Here is a 19,484-nt window from a genome sequence, read left to right as displayed (position 1 = left end):
GAGGGCCCTTCAGGCCATGGATACATTATTTTTAGTCAATAGTTTGATAGTGGACAAAGCTAGAATAGTCCACACATTGTAAATATGGGCATATGTTGCGTGCTGCATGTGTATTCTGCTGATTCACTATAGACCTGCCCACATATCTGTGGTCACATGACTCCACGTGGAACAGGTCCGACAGGTGGAACAGGAACAGGAACTGAAAATATCTGGATACGACGCTGACAAAGTAAGTATCTGATTTTATTATACAAGAATTAAAACATAAATTTGGGTTTAGTAACTTCTTGGTAATTATGGACATTTCTGGCAATCATTTAACATTTTTAAAATATATATTCTTAAAAAAGATGCCCTATGTGACTTTTTAGGAGGAGGATACTCAAACTGCTCCCCAGAGATAATATTGTTTTGTCTAGAATGTTCCAAAATATGGCCACATACTTATACTCATACATATTATTCATCTGTTCAGTTACAGGTGTTTTTATTGCTGAAAAAACATGCAGCTGTACTGTTGGACTGTGGGCGGGGTCACCTCTCCATAAATCTGACTTGTGACTCGGCCTGGTGATGTCACCTGTTTTTCTTCATGAAAACAAATACATTTAATGCCATATTGAGGAATATTCCAGACAAAGCAATAATAACTCCATCGAGGAAAGTAGGCAAAGTTTCCATCACCAGAAAAGTTAGATAGTGCACCTTTAAATATTTTCTTAGAATTCGTTTAGTCTTTGCTTATTTCTGTTTGTAATGTGTGTGTGTTACTCCTGGTTTAATGCTGATCTCAACCATAAAACCGGAAAACCCAGTTCAGTGTAATGTAAGTATGTGACCAGCAGGGGGAGACACAGACTGATCAGACCTCTGGGTGCAGCAGGAGACAGCTCTGTATGTTCTGTTCAAATAGACTCTTCTTCTGATTCCAGCACTTACAACATGGACCCACCTGGACCTGGCCCCGGGTGTAAACCCAGACCTGAACCTGCTCCCAGCTCTCTGTCTCTGAAAAGTGATGAGTCCAGACACCTTCCTCCTGTATTTAAAGAAGCTCCTCCTGAGGACCAGAGGTGAGTCATTTGAACAGCTCTTTTCACACTGATAAACAGAGACCAAACTGAGTAGGGCTGTTACTGTGTGACTGCCTCCTCATATTATTCACTCTTGATGTTTTTTCCATTTATCTGTACAAATATAAAGTTCTGAAAATTGATGATTGAATGAAAATGAAATATTACAATTTATCAAATCAAGACTCAATTTTTTGCAAACTGTCCAAATGTCTAGATTCCAAAGCATGTTGTTTGGAGCAGAATTCAGACTTTGGAAGAAGAAATATATTTTTTTGTGTTGGTTGCTACAAATTAATTATATGACTTGTTTTTGTTCAGGAAATTACTGTGGACGAAAAAAAAAAAAAAAAAAAAAAAAAAATCACAACCATTCCATCACATAACACATCCTCCTTAAACAGACATAATGCATGAAGGAGCAGTCAGTTCTCAAGTGAACTTTTACATTTAGTTCAGTAGAGATTAGCAATTCCAGGGCTGAAATCATCCAAATGATTCTATTGGAGGTGTTTGGAGTTTAAAAACACAATGGAGCACTTCCTGTATTACCACATGACATCACAAGGTGGAACAGAGTGTTTTCTGTTTGAGAGAAGAACTCTCAAACAAGGTTTGTGTGTTAAACATGTGTGAATGAAACAAAACACATCTCCAGGTCTGTGATGAGGAAACATTATAACATATTATAACTATGGGTGTCAAATTATCGCGTAAATTGCGATTAATTAATTACAGTCATATTTAGTGCGTTATGTTTTTTAATCGCGTTAATCTCATTTTTAATCTCTAACTTTAGTGTTTCTGAATGCGAGTTGCTTTATTATAAAACCGGTTTTTATGTGTAACAACACACACACACAAAAAAACACATTTATACATTTTTTTATTTCGGTAATTCCACTCATTGCCGGAAACCCACACAAAACGCGCGCAGTAGGAGCGATGTAAACGTCATGTTCACGTTGGCGGCGTCAGGCACAATGGACGAGGTCGTAGAGCCAGTAGAACAGTCAGCAGTGCACAGGTAAAAACACATTCGTGTCTTGGAAATTATTCTCCCGACGTGAAATATAAAAGAAAATAACATATAAAAGCGCCTACAACTTAAATGTCACTGGTGTAAACAGCCTGCATAGGCTCATGATGTCTGCACCACTGTCCTATAGTGACCTGCCACATGAGGGGACACGCACACACACACACAAACACACACAAACAAACACACACCTTCATCATTGTCATCGACCTGAGAACGTGCGGACCACGTTTCCTTCCGTAGTTACTGCGCGGACACCGCTGTCCTCCCGTGCACCGCGTGTAGATCGTGTTTTCTCGCGTACGCTGCGTAAACCGCGCTTCCTCCTGTGAGTCTCTAAACCAGAACTAACACCAAGACTAAAACCAGGACTTATCCAGTCCAGGACTAAACCAGGACTAAACCAGGTCTAAACCAGGACTAAACCAGAACTAAAACCAGAACTAATACCAGAACTAAAACCAGAACTAAAACCAGGTCTAAACCAGGACTAAACCAGGACCAAACCAGAACTAACACCAGGACTAAAACCAGGATTAATCCATTCCAGGACTAAACTAGGACTAAAACCAGTGATCTCATATATAAAGCATTTCTCTATCAATAATATTTTTAATATGGTTAAGGAAAGACTGGCCTTTTTATTGTCTTTAAGTAGACAAAAGTTATTATGTTCAGATTTCCTCGTCTTTGCTACTTTACAGCAAACAGTTTCTTATTCATGGAGACTTAGGCTCAACAGCCAATTTGGAGAGATTTGTTAAACAATAAATGACTTTATAAAGTCACTTTTTTTGTTCTATATCAGTCTTTTGATCTGCCACAATAATGTAATAATGAATTTAAATGAAAATACCTCAAATTGAAGGCTTTTCTCAGCAATTTTTAGGTGAGATTAAAATGAGATTAATTAGATTCATTAATTACAGATCATAATTAATTAATCTCTCAATTTTTTTAATCGCATGACAGCACTAATTATAACACAGATCAGACAGCAGAGTATGGACCCTTTAACCAGCTCGAGTTGGACCTGCAACGTCAAAGTGCACTGGAGTAATGTGACATATTGTGGAACATCGGTATGTTTAATTACAGTCCCTGACAAAAGTCTTGTCGCTTATCTGTTTTGTAGAAACAAAAGCTTACAACCTGACTTTAAATTAATCGATTGGTTTTAGAAATGTCTCATATGAAAGCTAAAACCCTCCCAAATTATGCTCAATATACTAAAATAAATTTGCTTCACTGAAGAAAGATTGATCATTTAATGAACACAGAAAGGTCAGATTTTGGCAAGACAAAAGTTTTGTCTCCTACAGAAAATTGAATAATTTACTTTTTTTTTTTTTTTACAAATACAAAAATATGTTTCATAATGTCACTGAATGAAGTAGTGGTGCTGTGAGATCCATATTTAATATCTTGTATGACTTCCATGAGCTTGAAGGACGCATCCATGCGGTTCCACAATGATTCATACAATTTGTTGATGAAGTCATCAGGAATAGCAAAGAAAGCGTCTTACATGTCTCCCAGAGTTCATCAAGATTCTTTGGGTTTGCCTTCCATGTTTCCTCTTTCATTCTACCCCAGACATGCTCGATGATGTTCATGTCTGGTGACTGGGCTGGCCAGTCCTGGAGCACCTTGATCTTCTTCACCTTGAGAAACTTTGATGTAGAGATAGAAGTATGCGATGGAGCACCATCCTGCTGCAAAGTTTGACCCCTTTTATGGTTGGGAATGTAAGAGGAGCTAATACTTCTTGATATTTTAGGTTACTGATGTTGCCTTCCACCCTGCAAATGTCTCGCACACCCCCAGACTGGATGTAACCCCAGACCATGATTTTTTTCTGCCACCAAAGTTAACTGTTTTCTGGGTGAATCTTGGATCCATGCGGCTCCAGTAGGTCTCCTGCAATATTTGCGGCAGCTGTGATGTAATTCAACCGAGGATTCATCTGAGAAATCCACCTTCTGCCACTTTTCCAGTGTCCATCCTTTTAGCAGGCTGTGGGCCTTGGCAAATGCCACACGGTTTTTTAATTGCCTTTTGTTTAGTGCTGGTTTCTGTGCACTGATTCGACCATGGAGGCCATTTCGAGACAGAATTCTACAGACTGTTGTGGTTGACACAGGGACTTGAGGTGACCAGGCCTGGTGGAGTCTGCTGCAGTGGAAAAGGGACTGGCCTTGGATTTTTGAATTAACAAACCGTCCTCCTGAGCAGTTGTCTTGCGGGGTCTGCCGGACCTGGACTTGTCAAAAACATCTCCAGTCATTTCAGATCTTTTTCTTATTCTTTGTACCTGTCGCTGAGACACATTGAAGGTGTTAGGGTTACCTCAGCAGTGGATCTGGTCTTCAGCCTCTTGATAATTAACACTTTGGTCTCAGGGTGGATCTTAGGCATGTTGTCAGAGGTCAAGTTGCAGTTGATGTGAAGGTCTGGTGTGCTGGGGTTCTTTTTATACACACCCACTAACTGATTGATCAGTAACTGATCACAGGTGAGGCTGTAATCTAGGATTGGGTGCATCATATGACAAGGCGACAAAACTTTTGTCTTGCCAAAATCTGACCTTTCTGTGTTCATTAAATGATCAATCTTTCTTCAGTGAAGCAAATTTATTTTAGTATATTGAGCATAATTTGGGAGGGTTTTAGCTTTCATATGAGACATTTCTAAAACCAATCGATTAATTTAAAGTCAGGTTGTAAGCTTTTGTTTCTACAAAATGGATAAGCGACAAGACTTTTGTCAGGGACTGTATGTTATAAGACCCCCTTAATTTTGGTTGGTAACGATAGGTCTCTGCTTGAACAATATAACCTTGTACTACTACTAGTGCTCTGGAACATATGAGATATCTTAGTCCTAGATTGTCCTTGACCATCAGAGCTTGTACCTACAGCTGTGAAACTCCACATCTGGAGAACAGAGCTTCTACACAGGAGACATCTCTGTATGTTCTGTTCAAATAGACTCTTCTGATTTCAGCACTTACAACATGGACCCAACTGCACCTGGCCCCAGGTCTAAACCCAGACCTGAACCTGCTCCCAGCTCTCTGTCTCTGAAAAGTGATGAGTCCAGAAACCTTCCTCCTGTATTTAAAGAAGCTCCTCCTGGTGACGAGAGGTGATTTGAACAGCCCTTTTCACACTGATAAACAGAAACCAAACTGAGCAGAGCTGTTACTGTCTGACTGCCTCCTCATGTTATTCACTCTTTATGTTCTGTCATTTATCTGTTTATGTTCTGTCATTTATCTAACGAAGACTGACCGGTAAATCGAGAGCTTCGCCTTTCGGCTCAGCTCCCTCTTCACCACAACGGTCCGATACAGCGACCGCATCACTGCCGAAGCTGCACCGATCCGCCTGTCAATCTCACGTTCCGTCCTTCCCTCACTCGTGAACAAGACCCCGAGATACTTGAACTCCTCCACTTGAGGCAAAGACTCCCCACCCACCCGGAGAGGGCAAGCCACCTTTTTCCGGTCGAGAACCATGGCCTCAGACTTAGAAGAACTGATCTTCATCCCAGCCGCTTCACACTCGGCTGCAAACCGCCCCAGTGCACATTGCAGGTCCTGGTTCGATGAAGCCAACAGGACAACATCATCTGCAAACAGCAGAGATGAGATCCTGTGGTCCCCAAACCGGACCCCCTCCGGCCCCTGACTGCGCCTAGAAATTCTGTCCATAAACACAATGAACAGAACCGGTGACAAAGGGCAGCCTTGGCGGAGTCCAACATGCACCGGAAACAGGTCTGACTTACTGCCGGCAATGCGAACACAGCTCCTGCTCCGGTCATACAGGGACCGGACAGCCCTTAGCAAAGGGCCCCGGACCCCATACTCCCAGAGCACCCCCCACAGGACACCACGAGGGACACGGTCGAATGCCTTCTCCAAGTCCACAAAGCACATGTGGACTGGTTGGGCAAACTCCCATGAACCCTCGAGCACCCGATGGAGAGTGTAGAGCTGGTCCAGTGTTCCACGGCCAGGACGAAAACCACACTGCTCTTCCTGGATCTGAGGTTCGACTATCGGCCGGATTCTCCTCTCCAGTACCCTGGCATAGACCTTACCGGAAAGGCTGAGGAGTGTGATCCCCCTATAGTTGGAGCACACCCTCCGGTCCCCCTTCTTATACAGAGGGACCACCACCCCGGTTTGCCAGTCCAGAGGTACTGTCCCCAACCGCCACGCGATGTTGAAGAGGCGTGTCAGCCAAGACAGCCCCACAACATCCAGAGACATAAGGCACTCAGGACGGATTTCATCCAACCCCGGAGCCTTTCCACCAAGGAGCTTTCCAACCACCTCAGTGACTTCAGCCAGGGTGATGGATGAGTCCGCCTCCGAGTCCCCAGCCTCGGCCTCCTCCTTGGAAGACGTGACAGTGGGATTGAGGAGATCCTCAAAGTATTCCTTCCACCGCCGGACAACGTCCCCAGTCGAGGTCAGCAGCTCTCCCCCCGCACTGGCGAAGAACTGCTTCCCCCTCCTGAGGTGCCGGACGGTTTGCCAGAATCTCTTTGAGGTCGTCCGATAGTCCTCCTCCATGGCCTCCCCGAACTCCTCCCAGCTCCGAGTTTTTGCCTCTGCAACCGCACGGGCTGCAGCACGCTTGGCCCGCCGGTACCCGTCAGCTGCTTCAGGAGTCCCCCGAGCCAGCAAGGCCCGACAGGACTCCTTCTTCAGCTTGACGGCATCCCTTACTTCTGGTGTCCACCACCGGGTTCGAGGATTGCCGCCGCGACAGGCACCACAGACCTTACGCCCACAGCTCCGAGCAGCCGCATCGACAATAGAGGCCGAGAATGAAGCCCACTCGAACTCCATATCTCCAGCCTCCCCCGGAATCCGTGAGAAGTCCTCCCGGAGGTGCGAGTTGAAAGTCCCTCTGAGTATCAGTTGACAGCTCAGCCCCTCTCTTCACCCGAGTGTCCAAGACACGCGGCCGTAGATCAGATGACACGACTACAAAGTCGATCATCGACCTCCTGTCTAGGGTGTCCTGGTGCCACGTGCACTTATGGACACCCTTGTGCTCGAACATGGTGTTCGCTATGGACAAACCGTGACTAGCACGGAAGTCCAATTACACAACACCGCTCGGGTTCAGATCAGGGAGGCCGTTCCTCCCAATCACCCCTCTCCAAGTGTCACTGTCGTTGCCCACGTGGGCGTTGAAGTCCCCCAGGAGAACAACAGAGTCCCCGGTTGGTGCACTGTCTAGTACCCCTCCCAAGGACTCCAAGAAGGTCGGGTACTCAACACTGCTGTTCGGCCTGTAGGCCGACACCACAGTGAGAGACCTGTCCCTGACCCGAAGGCGCAGGGACGCGACCCTCTCGTTCACCGGGGTGAACTCCAATACACAGCGGCTGAGCTGTGAGGCAATGAGCAGGCCCACACCAGCCCGCCGCCGCTCCCCGCGGCCAACGCCAGAGAAATGGAGAGTCCAGCCCCTCTCAAGGAATTGGGTTCCAGAGCCCAAACTGTGCGTGGAGGTGAGGCCGACTATATCTAGTCGGTAACGCTCAACCTCCCGCACAAGCTCAGGCTCCTTCCCCCCAGCGAGGTGACATTCCATGTCCCCAGAGCTAGTCTCCACGTCCGGAGATCCGGTCGTCGAGGCCCCCGCCGTCGACTGCCACCCAGATCTCTCTGCACCGGCCCCATATGGCTCCTCTTGTGGGTGGTGGGCCCACGTGAGGACGGCCCCACATCGCTCCTTCGGGCTAAGCCCAGCCAGGCCAAATGGGGGAAGGCCCGACCATCAGGTGCTCACTGACGAGCACCCACCCCAGGCCTGGCTCCAGGGTGAGGCCCCGGTGACGCCAATCTGGGCGACGTAACTGGCCTCTGTATGTGACTCATCATGTGGGGGTTCTGAACCGTTCTTCGTCTGACCCGTCCCCCAGGACCTGTTTGCCTTGGGTGACCCTACCCAGGGGCATGAAGCCCCTGACAACATAGCTCCCGGGATCATTCGGGCACTCAAACCCCTCCACCACGATAAGGTGACGGTTCAAGGAGGGGTAACTGCATGAATGTGAGGTAGAAAACAATTAGGTGATGGACCTTCTTCCAAAGTTACATAATGCACCTTTAAGCCTCAGTCAGTTCAGTGACTTTTGGGAATTAAAGTGCATTTGACTGGTTTTCATGTTTTTCTAATACTGATTTGGTTTGGTCTTTATGTTGTTTCCATTTAGCATTGAATGATAATGAAAATGACAGTTCATCACATCAAGATCCAATTTATTGCAAATTGTCCAAATGTCTAAATGTCTATATTCTAAAACATGTCGTTTTGGCTCGTCATCAATCTCAGCATGCAACTCCAAGACCAGTCCCACTATAAACCAGTGTGCACATACAGTACAGAACAATGAGTCAAATAAAATAGTGGAAAATAGTGGTTTCTAAATAAAATGAGATCTCATAAAATGTTTTAAATCATACTGTAGTTTTACATTTACATTTGCTTCAATGAATTCAAAATGAAATGCTATACAGCATTACAGAAAATAGGCTGAAGTATGTCTGTCGTTTGTTTTGGCCTCAAGATGGATTCTCGTGAATTTGAGAAGTCACAAATATCACAAGAATCCATTTTGCTGTTCAAGGTTATTCTCCATCAGACCTGATGAGTCTAAATGCGTCCAAAGGTGTCTGCTCAGAGCTGTGGGACTCTCCTGTTCACTGTCTCTGTGTGAGAACCTCCTGTACACTCTTGTATAGAGCCAATTTGTATTTGTATACTCTTGTATACAAATATTAGAAGGCCACACGGCAAAAGCTCAAAGTATCTTTTATTGATGCCCTCAGAATGCTGCTGAAAAAGCACAGAGCCAGTAGTGCCAGTCTCCTGTTCTGTCAAACTCATGTGAACACTTATCAGGCTCTCATGACAAAACTGATGTGTAACTCCATCTGTAGCCTAAATGACTCTCTAAACTCTGTGGGGGCGATGCTGGTGAGTCCCAGGTTTAGTGCTGTGCAGTAACACTGCTCTTTATGGAAACACTGAGCTGCTTTTATAACCCTGTTTCCTCTTGTCTCCTGCCTTATGTTCTTTTATGGACCACGAATCTGCTATAAATAAATGATGATGAGTTTATTGTTTGACAGCGAGCCAGGCCCAAAGGAGCAGCTGGACACCATATTCAGGGTGAGTACCCCACGAGTGCAGCATGTGTGGGGTTGTCTGGGTGCTCCTTAGGTACTTTCTTTGACTAAAACTCTTCTCTTATTGTTCTGTTCCAGCGTCTAGAGGAGGATGTCCTGACTTTCGTCAAAGCACAACTGCAGAGGCTTCACAGGGTCCTGGCCTCAGATTACCCAGAATGCTCTGAGAGTGAGGAAGAGGAGGAGCAGAGCAGCAGAGAGGTTCTGAACATCACCCTGGACTTCCTGAGGAAGATGGACCAGGAGCAGCTGGCCCAGCGCCTGCAAAACAGTAAGAACTCTGTTACTGTCCATCTGAGGAACAGACCATACCAGACTTGACTTCACAGAAACAAAAGCCTACAATTATTTGAGGCTCACAAAATGTACTATGACCTGGTACATCTGAGGAACAGCTGCTGGATAATCTGTTTAATTTAAAAGTCACATATTCTACAAAACTAGTGGATTAGTGGATGTTATAATGTACACATTTTAAATCACAATAGTCATCTAAAAAGATTTAATTAAAGAAATAGTTTGCTGACTGTCGCTTTAGAAAGATGCAGTGCCCAGTGAGAGCTGACGCTGCCGTAAACATCATCATGACACAGTTGGATTTGTTGGGGCCTGTGTGTAAATAGCTCGTATTGCACATGCCACAGAAAGCCTCCCTCTGCAGACAGACACACAGGCATCTGTGTAGACACCTGTCCCAGGGCCTCTGGGGGGCGCTGTCTAAATAAAATGTAAACGTTCTTGTGTGGCTTTCTTTCTGCCCTGCCTGAAGTGGAGATGTGGATTTACTCATCCTAAAAAAAGCATTGAGAAGTTTGTCTGTTTGTGACCCACGGTGAGTATTTAGTGTTTTATTTCCATTGAAGTCATTGCAAATGAGCATTGACTCCAAATGGGTGTGAGTCTGGAGTAGATATCTCTGCATTCATACATATGAGCCGACACAAAGTCTTTGTCTCATTGACACCTCTGGGATGACTTAATACAATGATACTCACTCAAAAGAAACATGGATACAGTGTTTAACACCAAATATTAGGTTTATTAAAGCTGTGTTCTTGTAAGCCACGCCTACATTGTCCCATGTGACATATCACCACAAACAGATCCTTAACACCAGCACCTCCAATGGATATCTGCACAGCACGTTACCGAGCAGCAGATTTTTTTTGTTTGCACCAAGATGACTACACTACGCTGCTGAATGCGGTGCCTATCAGTGATTGAGCAAATAAAACTGTAGAACGATGTTAATACAGAGGAGCACAGAGGAGCACAGAGCAGTACAGGGCAGTACAGAGCAGTACAGGACAGTACAGGGCAGTACAGGGCAGTACAGGACAGTACAGGGCAGTACAGGACAGTACAGGACAGTACAGGACAGTACAGGGCAGTACAGGACAGTACAGGGCAGTACAGGACAGTACACAGTACAGGACAGTACAGAGCAGTACAGGGCAGTACAGGGCAGTACAGGACAGTACAGGACAGTACAGGACAGGACAGTACAGGACAATAGAGAACAGTACAGAGTAGTACAGGGCAGTACAGGGCAGTACAGGGCAGTACAGAACAGTACAGAACAGTACAGAGTAGTACAGGGCAGTACAGGGCAGTACAGTACAGTACATGGCAGTACAGTGCAGTACATAGTAGTGCAGAGCAGTGGCAGTAAACACAGGACATAATCGGCAATATGGGGTATTGAAAATAAGTGACTAAAGATGACTCAAACATGCACAAATAACTCCAAATACAACTTCCAGAGGGTAAATGAGAAAGGGAACAGCTATAACATGGCTAAAAGGTCTTGACTTTGCATAAGAGGTCTGCTTTAAAGGTCCTTTTCCGATGGAGGGATGATCACCTTTTATCTCCATTGAGATGTTGTTGCTTTGCCAGGAATTTTCATGACCATGTTCATTGTTCATGTTATGTTTAATGCCACTGGTATTTTTAATTCCAAAGTTTTGACATTTCGAAGCAGTTCAAGCGCACATGCACAGGAACACAGAAGGTGCTATTTTATATTAAAAAATGCAAACACACACGGTGTAGCATCCTAATGCATGTGCACATAGAGCACACACATCACATGTGTGAAATAAAATATACTGTATATGTCACTTTTCTGTTGGAGGGACTGACACCCTCATGTCCCATGAAAGATAATGACATACTGTGGAACATTTCAAGTAAAATTACATCTTCATGGAAACACGCAGGGTACAGACGCTCCACCAGAAAAGTCACATTTTGTATCTTTAACTTCACAATTAAAAGTAGCTAATTTTCTATATCAAACTGTAGTTCAGAAGAAGTGAAGATAAAGTGAAGATGAGATATTCAGAAGAAGATGAGTTGACTGTTGTTTGTGTCTTTATTCAGGAAACATTGTTGGAGTTTGTGGAGATAAACTGAAGAGGCATCTGCAGGAGAAGTTTGGTCGTGTGTTTGAGGGCGTGGCTAAAGCCGGAGTCTCTGCCCCCCTGACCCAGATTTACACAGAGCTCTACATCACAGAGGGCGGGACATCAGAAGTCAACCAGGAACATGAGGTCAGACACATGGAGACTGCGTCCAGGAGACCGGCCGCTCCAGAGACCACCATCACATGTGAAGATCTCTTTAAAGCCCGCCCACATTCACCAGAGCCAATCAGATTTGTGCTGACGAAGGGCGTGGCCGGCGTGGGGAAAACAGTGCTGACTCAGAAGTTCAGTCTGGACTGGGCTGAAGGCCGGGCCCACCAGGACCTCCAGCTGCTGTTCCCGTTCACTTTCAGAGAGCTCAATGTGCTTAGGGACAAAGAGTTCAGCCTGGTGGAGCTGCTGCACCACTTCTTCAGTCCATCCAAAGATCTCTGCAGGTTCCAACAGCTCCAGGTGCTCTTCATCTTTGATGGTTTGGATGAGTGCAGACTTTCTCTGGACTTCAGTCGAACTCAGGTCCTAACCGACCCCACAGAGTCTGCCTCAGTGCACGTGCTGCTGGTGAACCTCATCAGGGGGAGCCTGCTTCCCTCCTCTCGTCTCTGGGTAACCACACGACCCGCCGCGGCCAATCAGATCCCTGCTGAGTGCGTCTCCATGGTGACAGAGGTGCGAGGGTTCACCGAACCACAGAAGGAGCAGTACTTCAGGAAGAGGTTCAGAGACCAGGCCACAGCCATCATCTCCCACATAAAGAGCATCCGCAGCCTCCACATCATGAGCCACATCCCGATCTTCTGCTGGATCCTCTCCACAGTTCTACAGAAGCTTCTGGAACAAACAGAGGAGCCAGAGTTGCCCCGGACTCTCACACAGATGTACATCCACTACCTGGTGGTGCAGGCCAAAGTCCAGAACATCAAGTATCACCAGGGAACAGGGGTGGACCTTCACTGGACTCCAGAAACGAAGGAGATGGTGCGGACTCTGGGAAAGCTGGCCTTTGAGCAGCTGCAGAAAGGAAATCTGATCTTCTACGAGAGTGACCTGAGCGAGTGTGGGCTGGACGCTGTAGCGGCCTCAGTGTACTCCGGAATGTTCACACAGGTTTTAAAGAGGAGCCAGGCCTGTACCAGGACAAGGTCTACTGCTTCATCCATCTGAGTGTGCAGGAGTTTCTGGCTGCTCTTCACATCCATCAGACCTTCTTCAGCTCTGGAGAGAACCTGCTGGATCCACCACATGCCTCTGAAAGTCTTGAGTCTGAGGTAGGCTTCTACTGCTCTGCTGTGGACCAGGCCTTACAGAGTCCAAACGGACATCTGGACCTATTCCTGCGCTTCCTCCTGGGGTTGTCTCTGCCGACCAATCAGAGTCTGTTGCAGGGTCTGCTGACTCAGACAGAAAGTAGCTTAAGGATTAATCAGGAGACAATAAAGTACATCAAACAGAAGCTGAATGAAAAGGGTCTGTCTGCAGAGAGAAGCCTGAACCTGCTCTACTGTCTAAATGAGCTGAATGACCACAGTCTGGTGCAAGAGATACAGCGGTACATGAGAGATGATGAGATCTCCAGGTTAAGTTCTCCTGCTCAGTGGTCGGCTTTGTCCTTCCTTTTATTGTCCTCAGACTCAGACCTGCAAGAGTTTGACCTGAGGAAATACTGTCCGACAGAGATGGCTCTCCTGAATCTCCTGCCAGTGGTCAGAGCCTCCACCAAAGCCCTGTGAGTCCAGACTATATTTAAACTCTTGTGTGGTGGTTCTAGTTCCTCTCTGTTAGTGTTATTTAAGAAATATTACAAAAAAAAAGCATTGTAAATAAATAATTAAACAGCATGTGGCGTTATTAAGGGTTTGCGTCTATGTCACAAAACCATGTGACCTGGTGTTTATGCCGCAAAACTGGAGGTCAAGCTATCCATGTGGACCAACGTGTAGTATTTGTGTGTGATAAAATTTGAATTGAATAACAATAGTTTTGACCTGTGTTGCTATTGAAAAAATTATGAAAGTGGATACATGTCAGACACTTTTAGATCCATAAGTAAAACACAATTCTCATTTATTTAAGCAGAAAGTAAGTATGTCTTTATTTATATAGCGCTTTTCACAGACATATGTCACAAAGACGCTTTACAGAGCTTTATTCATTCACTCCACACCCGGTGTTGGTAAGGTACTATTGTAGCCACAGTTGCCCTGGGGCAACTGTTATAATTCACTGCTGTACTGTCAGCCGAGTAGACCGAGACATTAAAGATGCTGAGTCAGTGCTCCTATAATTTGTTTAGTAAGGTGTCAATGACAGCATCTGCACTCTCGGCTGCCTGTTCAAAGAAATCAAGAACTGGTCTGGGTGCCCTGCTCAAGAGTATTATACCAGCCATGTTGAATGAATGAAAATGAGCTTATCATCAGTGCATATTCACGCTTAATTGTAGAACATCAAAAAATAAATCTAATAGATAGATTGTAGGTGGGGCTGCAGCCTATCAGCAGCAGTTAGGGCTCCATGCAGTCGACTCAACCTCTCTACGAACAGTTTTTAATGTTTAACAGGAAAAAAAAAAAAATACTCAGTATTCTGTTTGAGTGTAATTTTCGGAACATTTAGGGACAGATTTAGGACAACATCTTAGATTTTGGGACTGTCGTGAAATTTTCAGGATGTCTGGTCACCCTATGCACTGGAATCAACCAAAATGCACTTCATCGCTTGCAGTTAGTCCAGAACTCTGCTACACCTCTTTTAATGGGGAGCTAAAAGCATAATCACATTACCTCAGTTCATGTGTTGCTGTACTGGATGAATTGATTTTAAGATTTTATTGTGTGTTTTTAAAGCTTTGAATGGACTGGCCCCACAATACAGATTTACACCCCTACACATGCTCTAAAGTCTGAGGACCAGCTCCAGCACCAGTTAAATGTTTTACATTACAATGCAAAGCACTTTGGAAACTGTCTTGTTTATTAAATGTGCTATACAGATAAAATTGGATTGACATTGGATAACAGTTAAAGACTAAGAGACGTTAAATGTTTATTTAGTAACATTAACATTAAGTGACACAAAATGATTAAATAAAATCACAAAGAATAATACTAATAAACAGTAGTAGTATAGTAATAATAAACATGTTTAAATACATTTTAATAGTTGTATCTCTGGAGCTGTAGAGGAGGCGAGTAATGGAAATGACCCAACCTGTTGACTCAGCATGTGGGTTAAGCAAAATGACCCAACTCTGTGAAAAAAAAAAAAAGAAAGAAACTAAAAAGAAAGAACCAACAGCTCTAACACAAACATTGGATAGAAACAGAACCCAGCACTTCTGAGGAAGTACAAATACATTAATCACTGACTACAATATCTTCTACCTTCTGTGTCTCCTCAGTCTTTGTGGCTGTGGCCTGTCCCCTCACAGCTGTGCTCCTCTGGCCTCAGTCCTCAGCTCCTCCAGTCTCACACACCTGGATCTCAGTTACAACGACCTCCAGGACTCAGGAGTGAAGCTGTTTTGTTCTGGACTGGAGAGCGCCCCCTGCAGACTGGAGACGCTTAGGTGAGGTTATCACTCAAACAGGTACAGAGCGATGTATGCAAGCATAATGTATTTTGTATGTTCCTCTGAGAGGATTCTTCTCACCTTAGCTGTCAATGATGTAGGTGCTCCTCTGTCTCTCTGTACACTACACTAAAAAATGCTGGATTAAAAATAACCAAACCTGTGTAAAATAAAAAAAAACAACATGCTGGCTATTGGATCAACAAAAATCTGGGTTATTTTAACCCAGTATTTTGGGTTATTATTTTACTTACCCCATGTTTTTGGGTTATTTTTTGAGTCTGAGTCAAGAGCTCAGGACTGTGTTAAAGGGAAGAACAGAGGGAGGTCACATATAGAGCTCTAATGTTTTCCTCTGTGACAAACAGAACTTGAGAAATATAAAATCAATCCCAAGAAAAAACAATGAAAGTGGATACATGCAAGACACATTCAGATCCACACAATGCACATTTACTTAAGCAGAAAGTTACTAATGCTTAGCAGCAGAAGTCAAACATTTAATTAGCAACATTAACATGAACTGACACAAAGTGATAAAATAATTGAGATAAAATCACAAAGATAGAGCAATAAACATGTTTTAAAAACTTTTAACAGTTGTATCTCTGGAGCTGTAGAGGAGGCGAGTAATGGAAATGACCCAACCTGTTGACTCAGCATGTGGGTTAAGCAAAACTCACCTGGGAGTTAAGCACTTTCTGTGTCTCCTCAGTCTTTGTGGCTGTGGTCTGTCCCCTCACAGCTGTGCTCCTCTGGCCTCAGTCCTCAGCTCCTCCAGTCTCACACATCTGGATCTCAGTAACAACGACCTCCAGGACTCAGGAGTGGAGCTGCTGTGTTCTGAACTGGAGAGCGCCCCCTGCAGACTGGAGACGCTCAGGTGAGACGCTCCCATGATGCACTCTGCCCCCTTGTGGCCACATGAGTGTAATACTGTGTCTGTGTGCAGCCTGTCTGGATGTCTGGTCACAGAGAGGGGCGGGGCTGCTCTGGCCTCAGCTCTGAGATCCACCTCCTCCCAGCTCAGAGAGTTAGACTTGAGCTACAACCATCCAGGACCCTCCGCCGAGCTCCTCACCGCTCTACGGGATGACCCACACTACCCCCTGCTGTCTGTCAGGTGAGGGTCCTTGTTCAGTGGATCTCTGGTCCATGGTTGGTCCAGATCCTGGTCTCTGGTCTGGTCTAAACTGGACTTGTGTGTTTCAGGTTGGATCCTGCTGGAGAGCGCTGGATGGTCCCAGGTCTGAAGAAGTGTGAGTCTCTGTATTTCATTCAGTTCATGTAACATTAACATGTAACTTTATCAGACTTTAAATCTTCAGTTATAGAAGAAACATTAGTGTGATTTGAGATTTAAAAAAAAAAAACTTAGCCTTGAGACATGATTGTTATTGTTCAGGATTATTGGATTATTACATCTTAAAATAGAACGAGTTTTCATATTCACAGGAACAGGAAGTGATGTCATGTGTTTGTGTTCTCAGATTTCTGTGTGTTTTCTCTGGATCCAAACACAGCTCACAGAAACCTCAAACTGTCTGAGGACAAACGGACTGTGACCCATGTGAGAGAGGAGCAGCAGTATCCAGATCATGAGGACAGATTTGCAGGCTGGTATCAGGTCCTGAGCGGCACTGGCCTGAGGGGGCGCTGTTATTGGGAAATGCAGTGGAGGGGGTGGGGCATTGAAATAGCAGTGAGTCACAGAGGAATCAGACGGAGAGGACCAAGAGAGGAGTGTGTGTTTGGACGCAATGATCAGTCCTGGAGTCTGAGGGTTGATGGTGAAGATTACAGTTTCAATCACAACGACAGACAAATAGAGCTATCCTCCTCCATCCGTTCCTTAGGTCGAGTGTCTGTGTTCCTGGACTCTGAGGCTGGATCTCTGTCCTTCTATGAAGTCCGCTTTGGTGGAGAATTGTTCCCCCTCCACACCTCCAGCTTCTCCTTCACTGAGCCTCTGTTTCCTGGGTTTGGACTGTGGTATGCAGATTCCTCTGTGTCTGTTGTGGACAAAATTACATATGTCTAGAAGAGAAATAATTAATCCATTTGCAAAGTCCGATGAGTTTTTGGAATATAGACCAAGATTTATTCTTGTTACAGCAGATATGGACGGGGCCTAGGCCTTCCCTGGCAAGAGCCCAACAGCCTCTCTCCACCAGCAGCATGTCCCTACCACATCTTGCCCTATCTTCCAAGTATCTCCCCCAGTCTCTGCCCCAGAGTATTTAAGATCTGAGTATTTATACAGAAATATAAGGTACATACATATCAAAGCAGAGTGGCTTTTGTTTCAGAGGCTTGTGCTAAATTAACATACAGTTGAGGAGAGGTAAGACAACAAAAGGCTTCCTGAAGGAGACAGTTGTGTCTGATGAACCTTTACACATGTTAACGACTGATCTGGTCTCAGGTAGAAATCACATTTATTTACATAAAGAGAGATTGAGCGAAATCTTTCCATAATATAAATTTCTATCACAGTGTCTGTGGTGGATCTGTGATGGATCTGGCGAGAGTGCCCACTGGTGGACATATGTGACTCTTTTATGATAGAATGATTCTTTCCATCAATGTGACCTAAATCAGTAAAAATGTCAATAAAAAATAAACACTTTAAAAATGACACAACAATTAAAAAAATGCTGAAATATACAAAAAATGTAAAAGATAAAAAGGAAATAGTTATAAAATGGGGAAAACAATCAACAGAAATTAGAAATAAATTTAATTAAAATACTAAATTAAAACTAAATATCTATAAAATAATAAAAAATATTTATTTTAAAACACGATACAAACTAAGAAAACAAGAAATATGGAAATCTTGCAACAGTAATGAATAAAAAATAGCAGAAGGTTCATTAAAACAGGAGGCTATAAAGCACTTTGGGTGTCTTGAAAGGTGCTATATAAATGAAATGATTAATTATTTCATTAATAATACTGAGAAAAAAAAAACTGTCTGAAATTAGAAATGTAGTTTAATCTCTCATTTCTATTAGTGACATGGTCTATTCTCCCGCTATATTTCTCCACACGACAACATCTGGGACGGCATCTGACACACCACAACAGATCCAAGGGCCACATGACTCCAGGTGGAACAGGTCCTTCAGGTTTAGAAATGACGCTGATGCTGTACGTGTGTCCGATAAATGAAATACATCCAGGGCATCTGTGGTCTTCTGTCTTTGATGGTGAAAATAAAAACTTGGCTGATGTTAGACTAGATTCAAATTCTGCCCATACTTTGTCTTATTTTTATAGCACTGAAATATGAAATATAGACGGTCAAATAAATCAACATCTACAAGTAACATGGAACTAAACACAAAATCCACTTTTTTTTTGCTACTAAACTGTATGTAGTGTTTTAACAACATTATCTATTGTATTAGTTGTTTATAGATCATTTAAGTGAAAGATACATTTGCAGTTTTGTGGTTGAACATGTATAAAAATGGATGTGTCCTTGCTTCAGTGGTTTAACAGTTTAGCAGCTCTATTTGAGTGTCATTCATTCATTCATTCATTCATTCATTTCATTAATTTATTTGTTTGAGTCAGGTACAGCAAAATTCAAAAACAATAACCAAAATAGTGATATGTACATGAACATATTTGGGACCTGGTGCTCAAAAGGAGTAGGATGAAGTTTTAAAAACTTATGGAGTCATACCCCAATTGTTTTACATAATCAAGTGGTTCTTTTTTTTTTTTTTTTTTTTAAATCACCTTTGGAGTGCTTACCTGTCATTTGCAAAAATATACCCACATATATGCAAAAACATATCCACACATACATACATATACATGTACATACATATGTACATACATACATACATACATACATCATAGATATTCAGTACATATACTCAATATAAATGTTTATGCACATATGCATAACACACATATACATACATGCAGAAACTAATTTTCATTTATGGTCGTACAAACTAATAATAATGTTTTCGTAGGCACAAAGTTTATCACATATGATCGTACAAAATAAACAGTAATGAGAATGAAAAATTTAAGGATTTTCTTGTTTTCGTTTCTGATCGTACAAACTAATAATAGTAATGAAGAAGGCACAAAAGTTTATCGTGTATGCTTGTACCAAAATAAACAGTAA

The 19,484-nt window shown here is 43.7% G+C and overlaps 2 protein-coding genes across 2 annotated transcripts; both read left to right on the top strand.

Moving 5' to 3' along the window:
• The first annotated feature begins 167 nt into the window (after window positions 1-167).
• On the top strand, window positions 168-12,941 carry LOC110157837 (NLR family CARD domain-containing protein 3-like). The gene is made up of 6 exons (XM_020922229.2): window positions 168-232; window positions 936-1,076; window positions 5,122-5,262; window positions 9,278-9,317; window positions 9,413-9,605; window positions 11,720-12,941. The coding sequence occupies exons 2-6, from the start codon at window positions 946-948 to the stop codon at window positions 12,925-12,927; spliced, it is 1,713 nt and encodes a 570-aa protein (XP_020777888.2). The 5' UTR covers window positions 168-232; window positions 936-945; the 3' UTR covers window positions 12,928-12,941.
• Window positions 12,941-19,482, top strand: LOC129408406 (E3 ubiquitin-protein ligase Midline-1-like). Its single transcript, XM_055152047.1, has 6 exons — window positions 12,941-13,489; window positions 15,164-15,331; window positions 16,050-16,217; window positions 16,287-16,457; window positions 16,547-16,593; window positions 16,825-19,482. Exons 1-6 carry the CDS (start codon window positions 13,317-13,319, stop codon window positions 17,373-17,375), a joined length of 1,278 nt encoding a protein of 425 aa, XP_055008022.1. The 5' UTR covers window positions 12,941-13,316; the 3' UTR covers window positions 17,376-19,482.
• Window positions 19,483-19,484: the final 2 nt, after the last annotated feature.

Source organism: Boleophthalmus pectinirostris, unplaced genomic scaffold, assembly GCF_026225935.1.
Source record: "Boleophthalmus pectinirostris isolate CB_2022bp ecotype Guang Dong unplaced genomic scaffold, ASM2622593v1 HiC_scaffold_16, whole genome shotgun sequence".
Classification (NCBI taxonomy): Eukaryota; Metazoa; Chordata; class Actinopteri; order Gobiiformes; family Gobiidae; genus Boleophthalmus; species Boleophthalmus pectinirostris.
Note: the sequence above shows the minus strand (reverse complement) of the source record. Positions and strands in the feature narration are given on the sequence as shown.

Coding starts and splice junctions, on each gene's coding strand:
- LOC129408406 (XM_055152047.1), top strand. CDS start 13,317: ATGAGAGATGATGAGATCTCCAGGTTAAGTTCTCCTGCTCAGTGGTCG. Junction 15,332..16,049: donor TGCAGACTGGAGACGCTTAG/GTGAGGTTATCA, acceptor GTGTCTCCTCAG/TCTTTGTGGCTGTGGTCTGT. Junction 16,594..16,824: donor GGTCCCAGGTCTGAAGAAGT/GTGAGTCTCTGT, acceptor TTGTGTTCTCAG/ATTTCTGTGTGTTTTCTCTG.
- LOC110157837 (XM_020922229.2), top strand. CDS start 946: ATGGACCCACCTGGACCTGGCCCCGGGTGTAAACCCAGACCTGAACCT. Junction 1,077..5,121: donor GCTCCTCCTGAGGACCAGAG/GTGAGTCATTTG, acceptor TTCTGATTTCAG/CACTTACAACATGGACCCAA. Junction 5,263..9,277: donor GCTCCTCCTGGTGACGAGAG/GTGATTTGAACA, acceptor ATTGTTTGACAG/CGAGCCAGGCCCAAAGGAGC.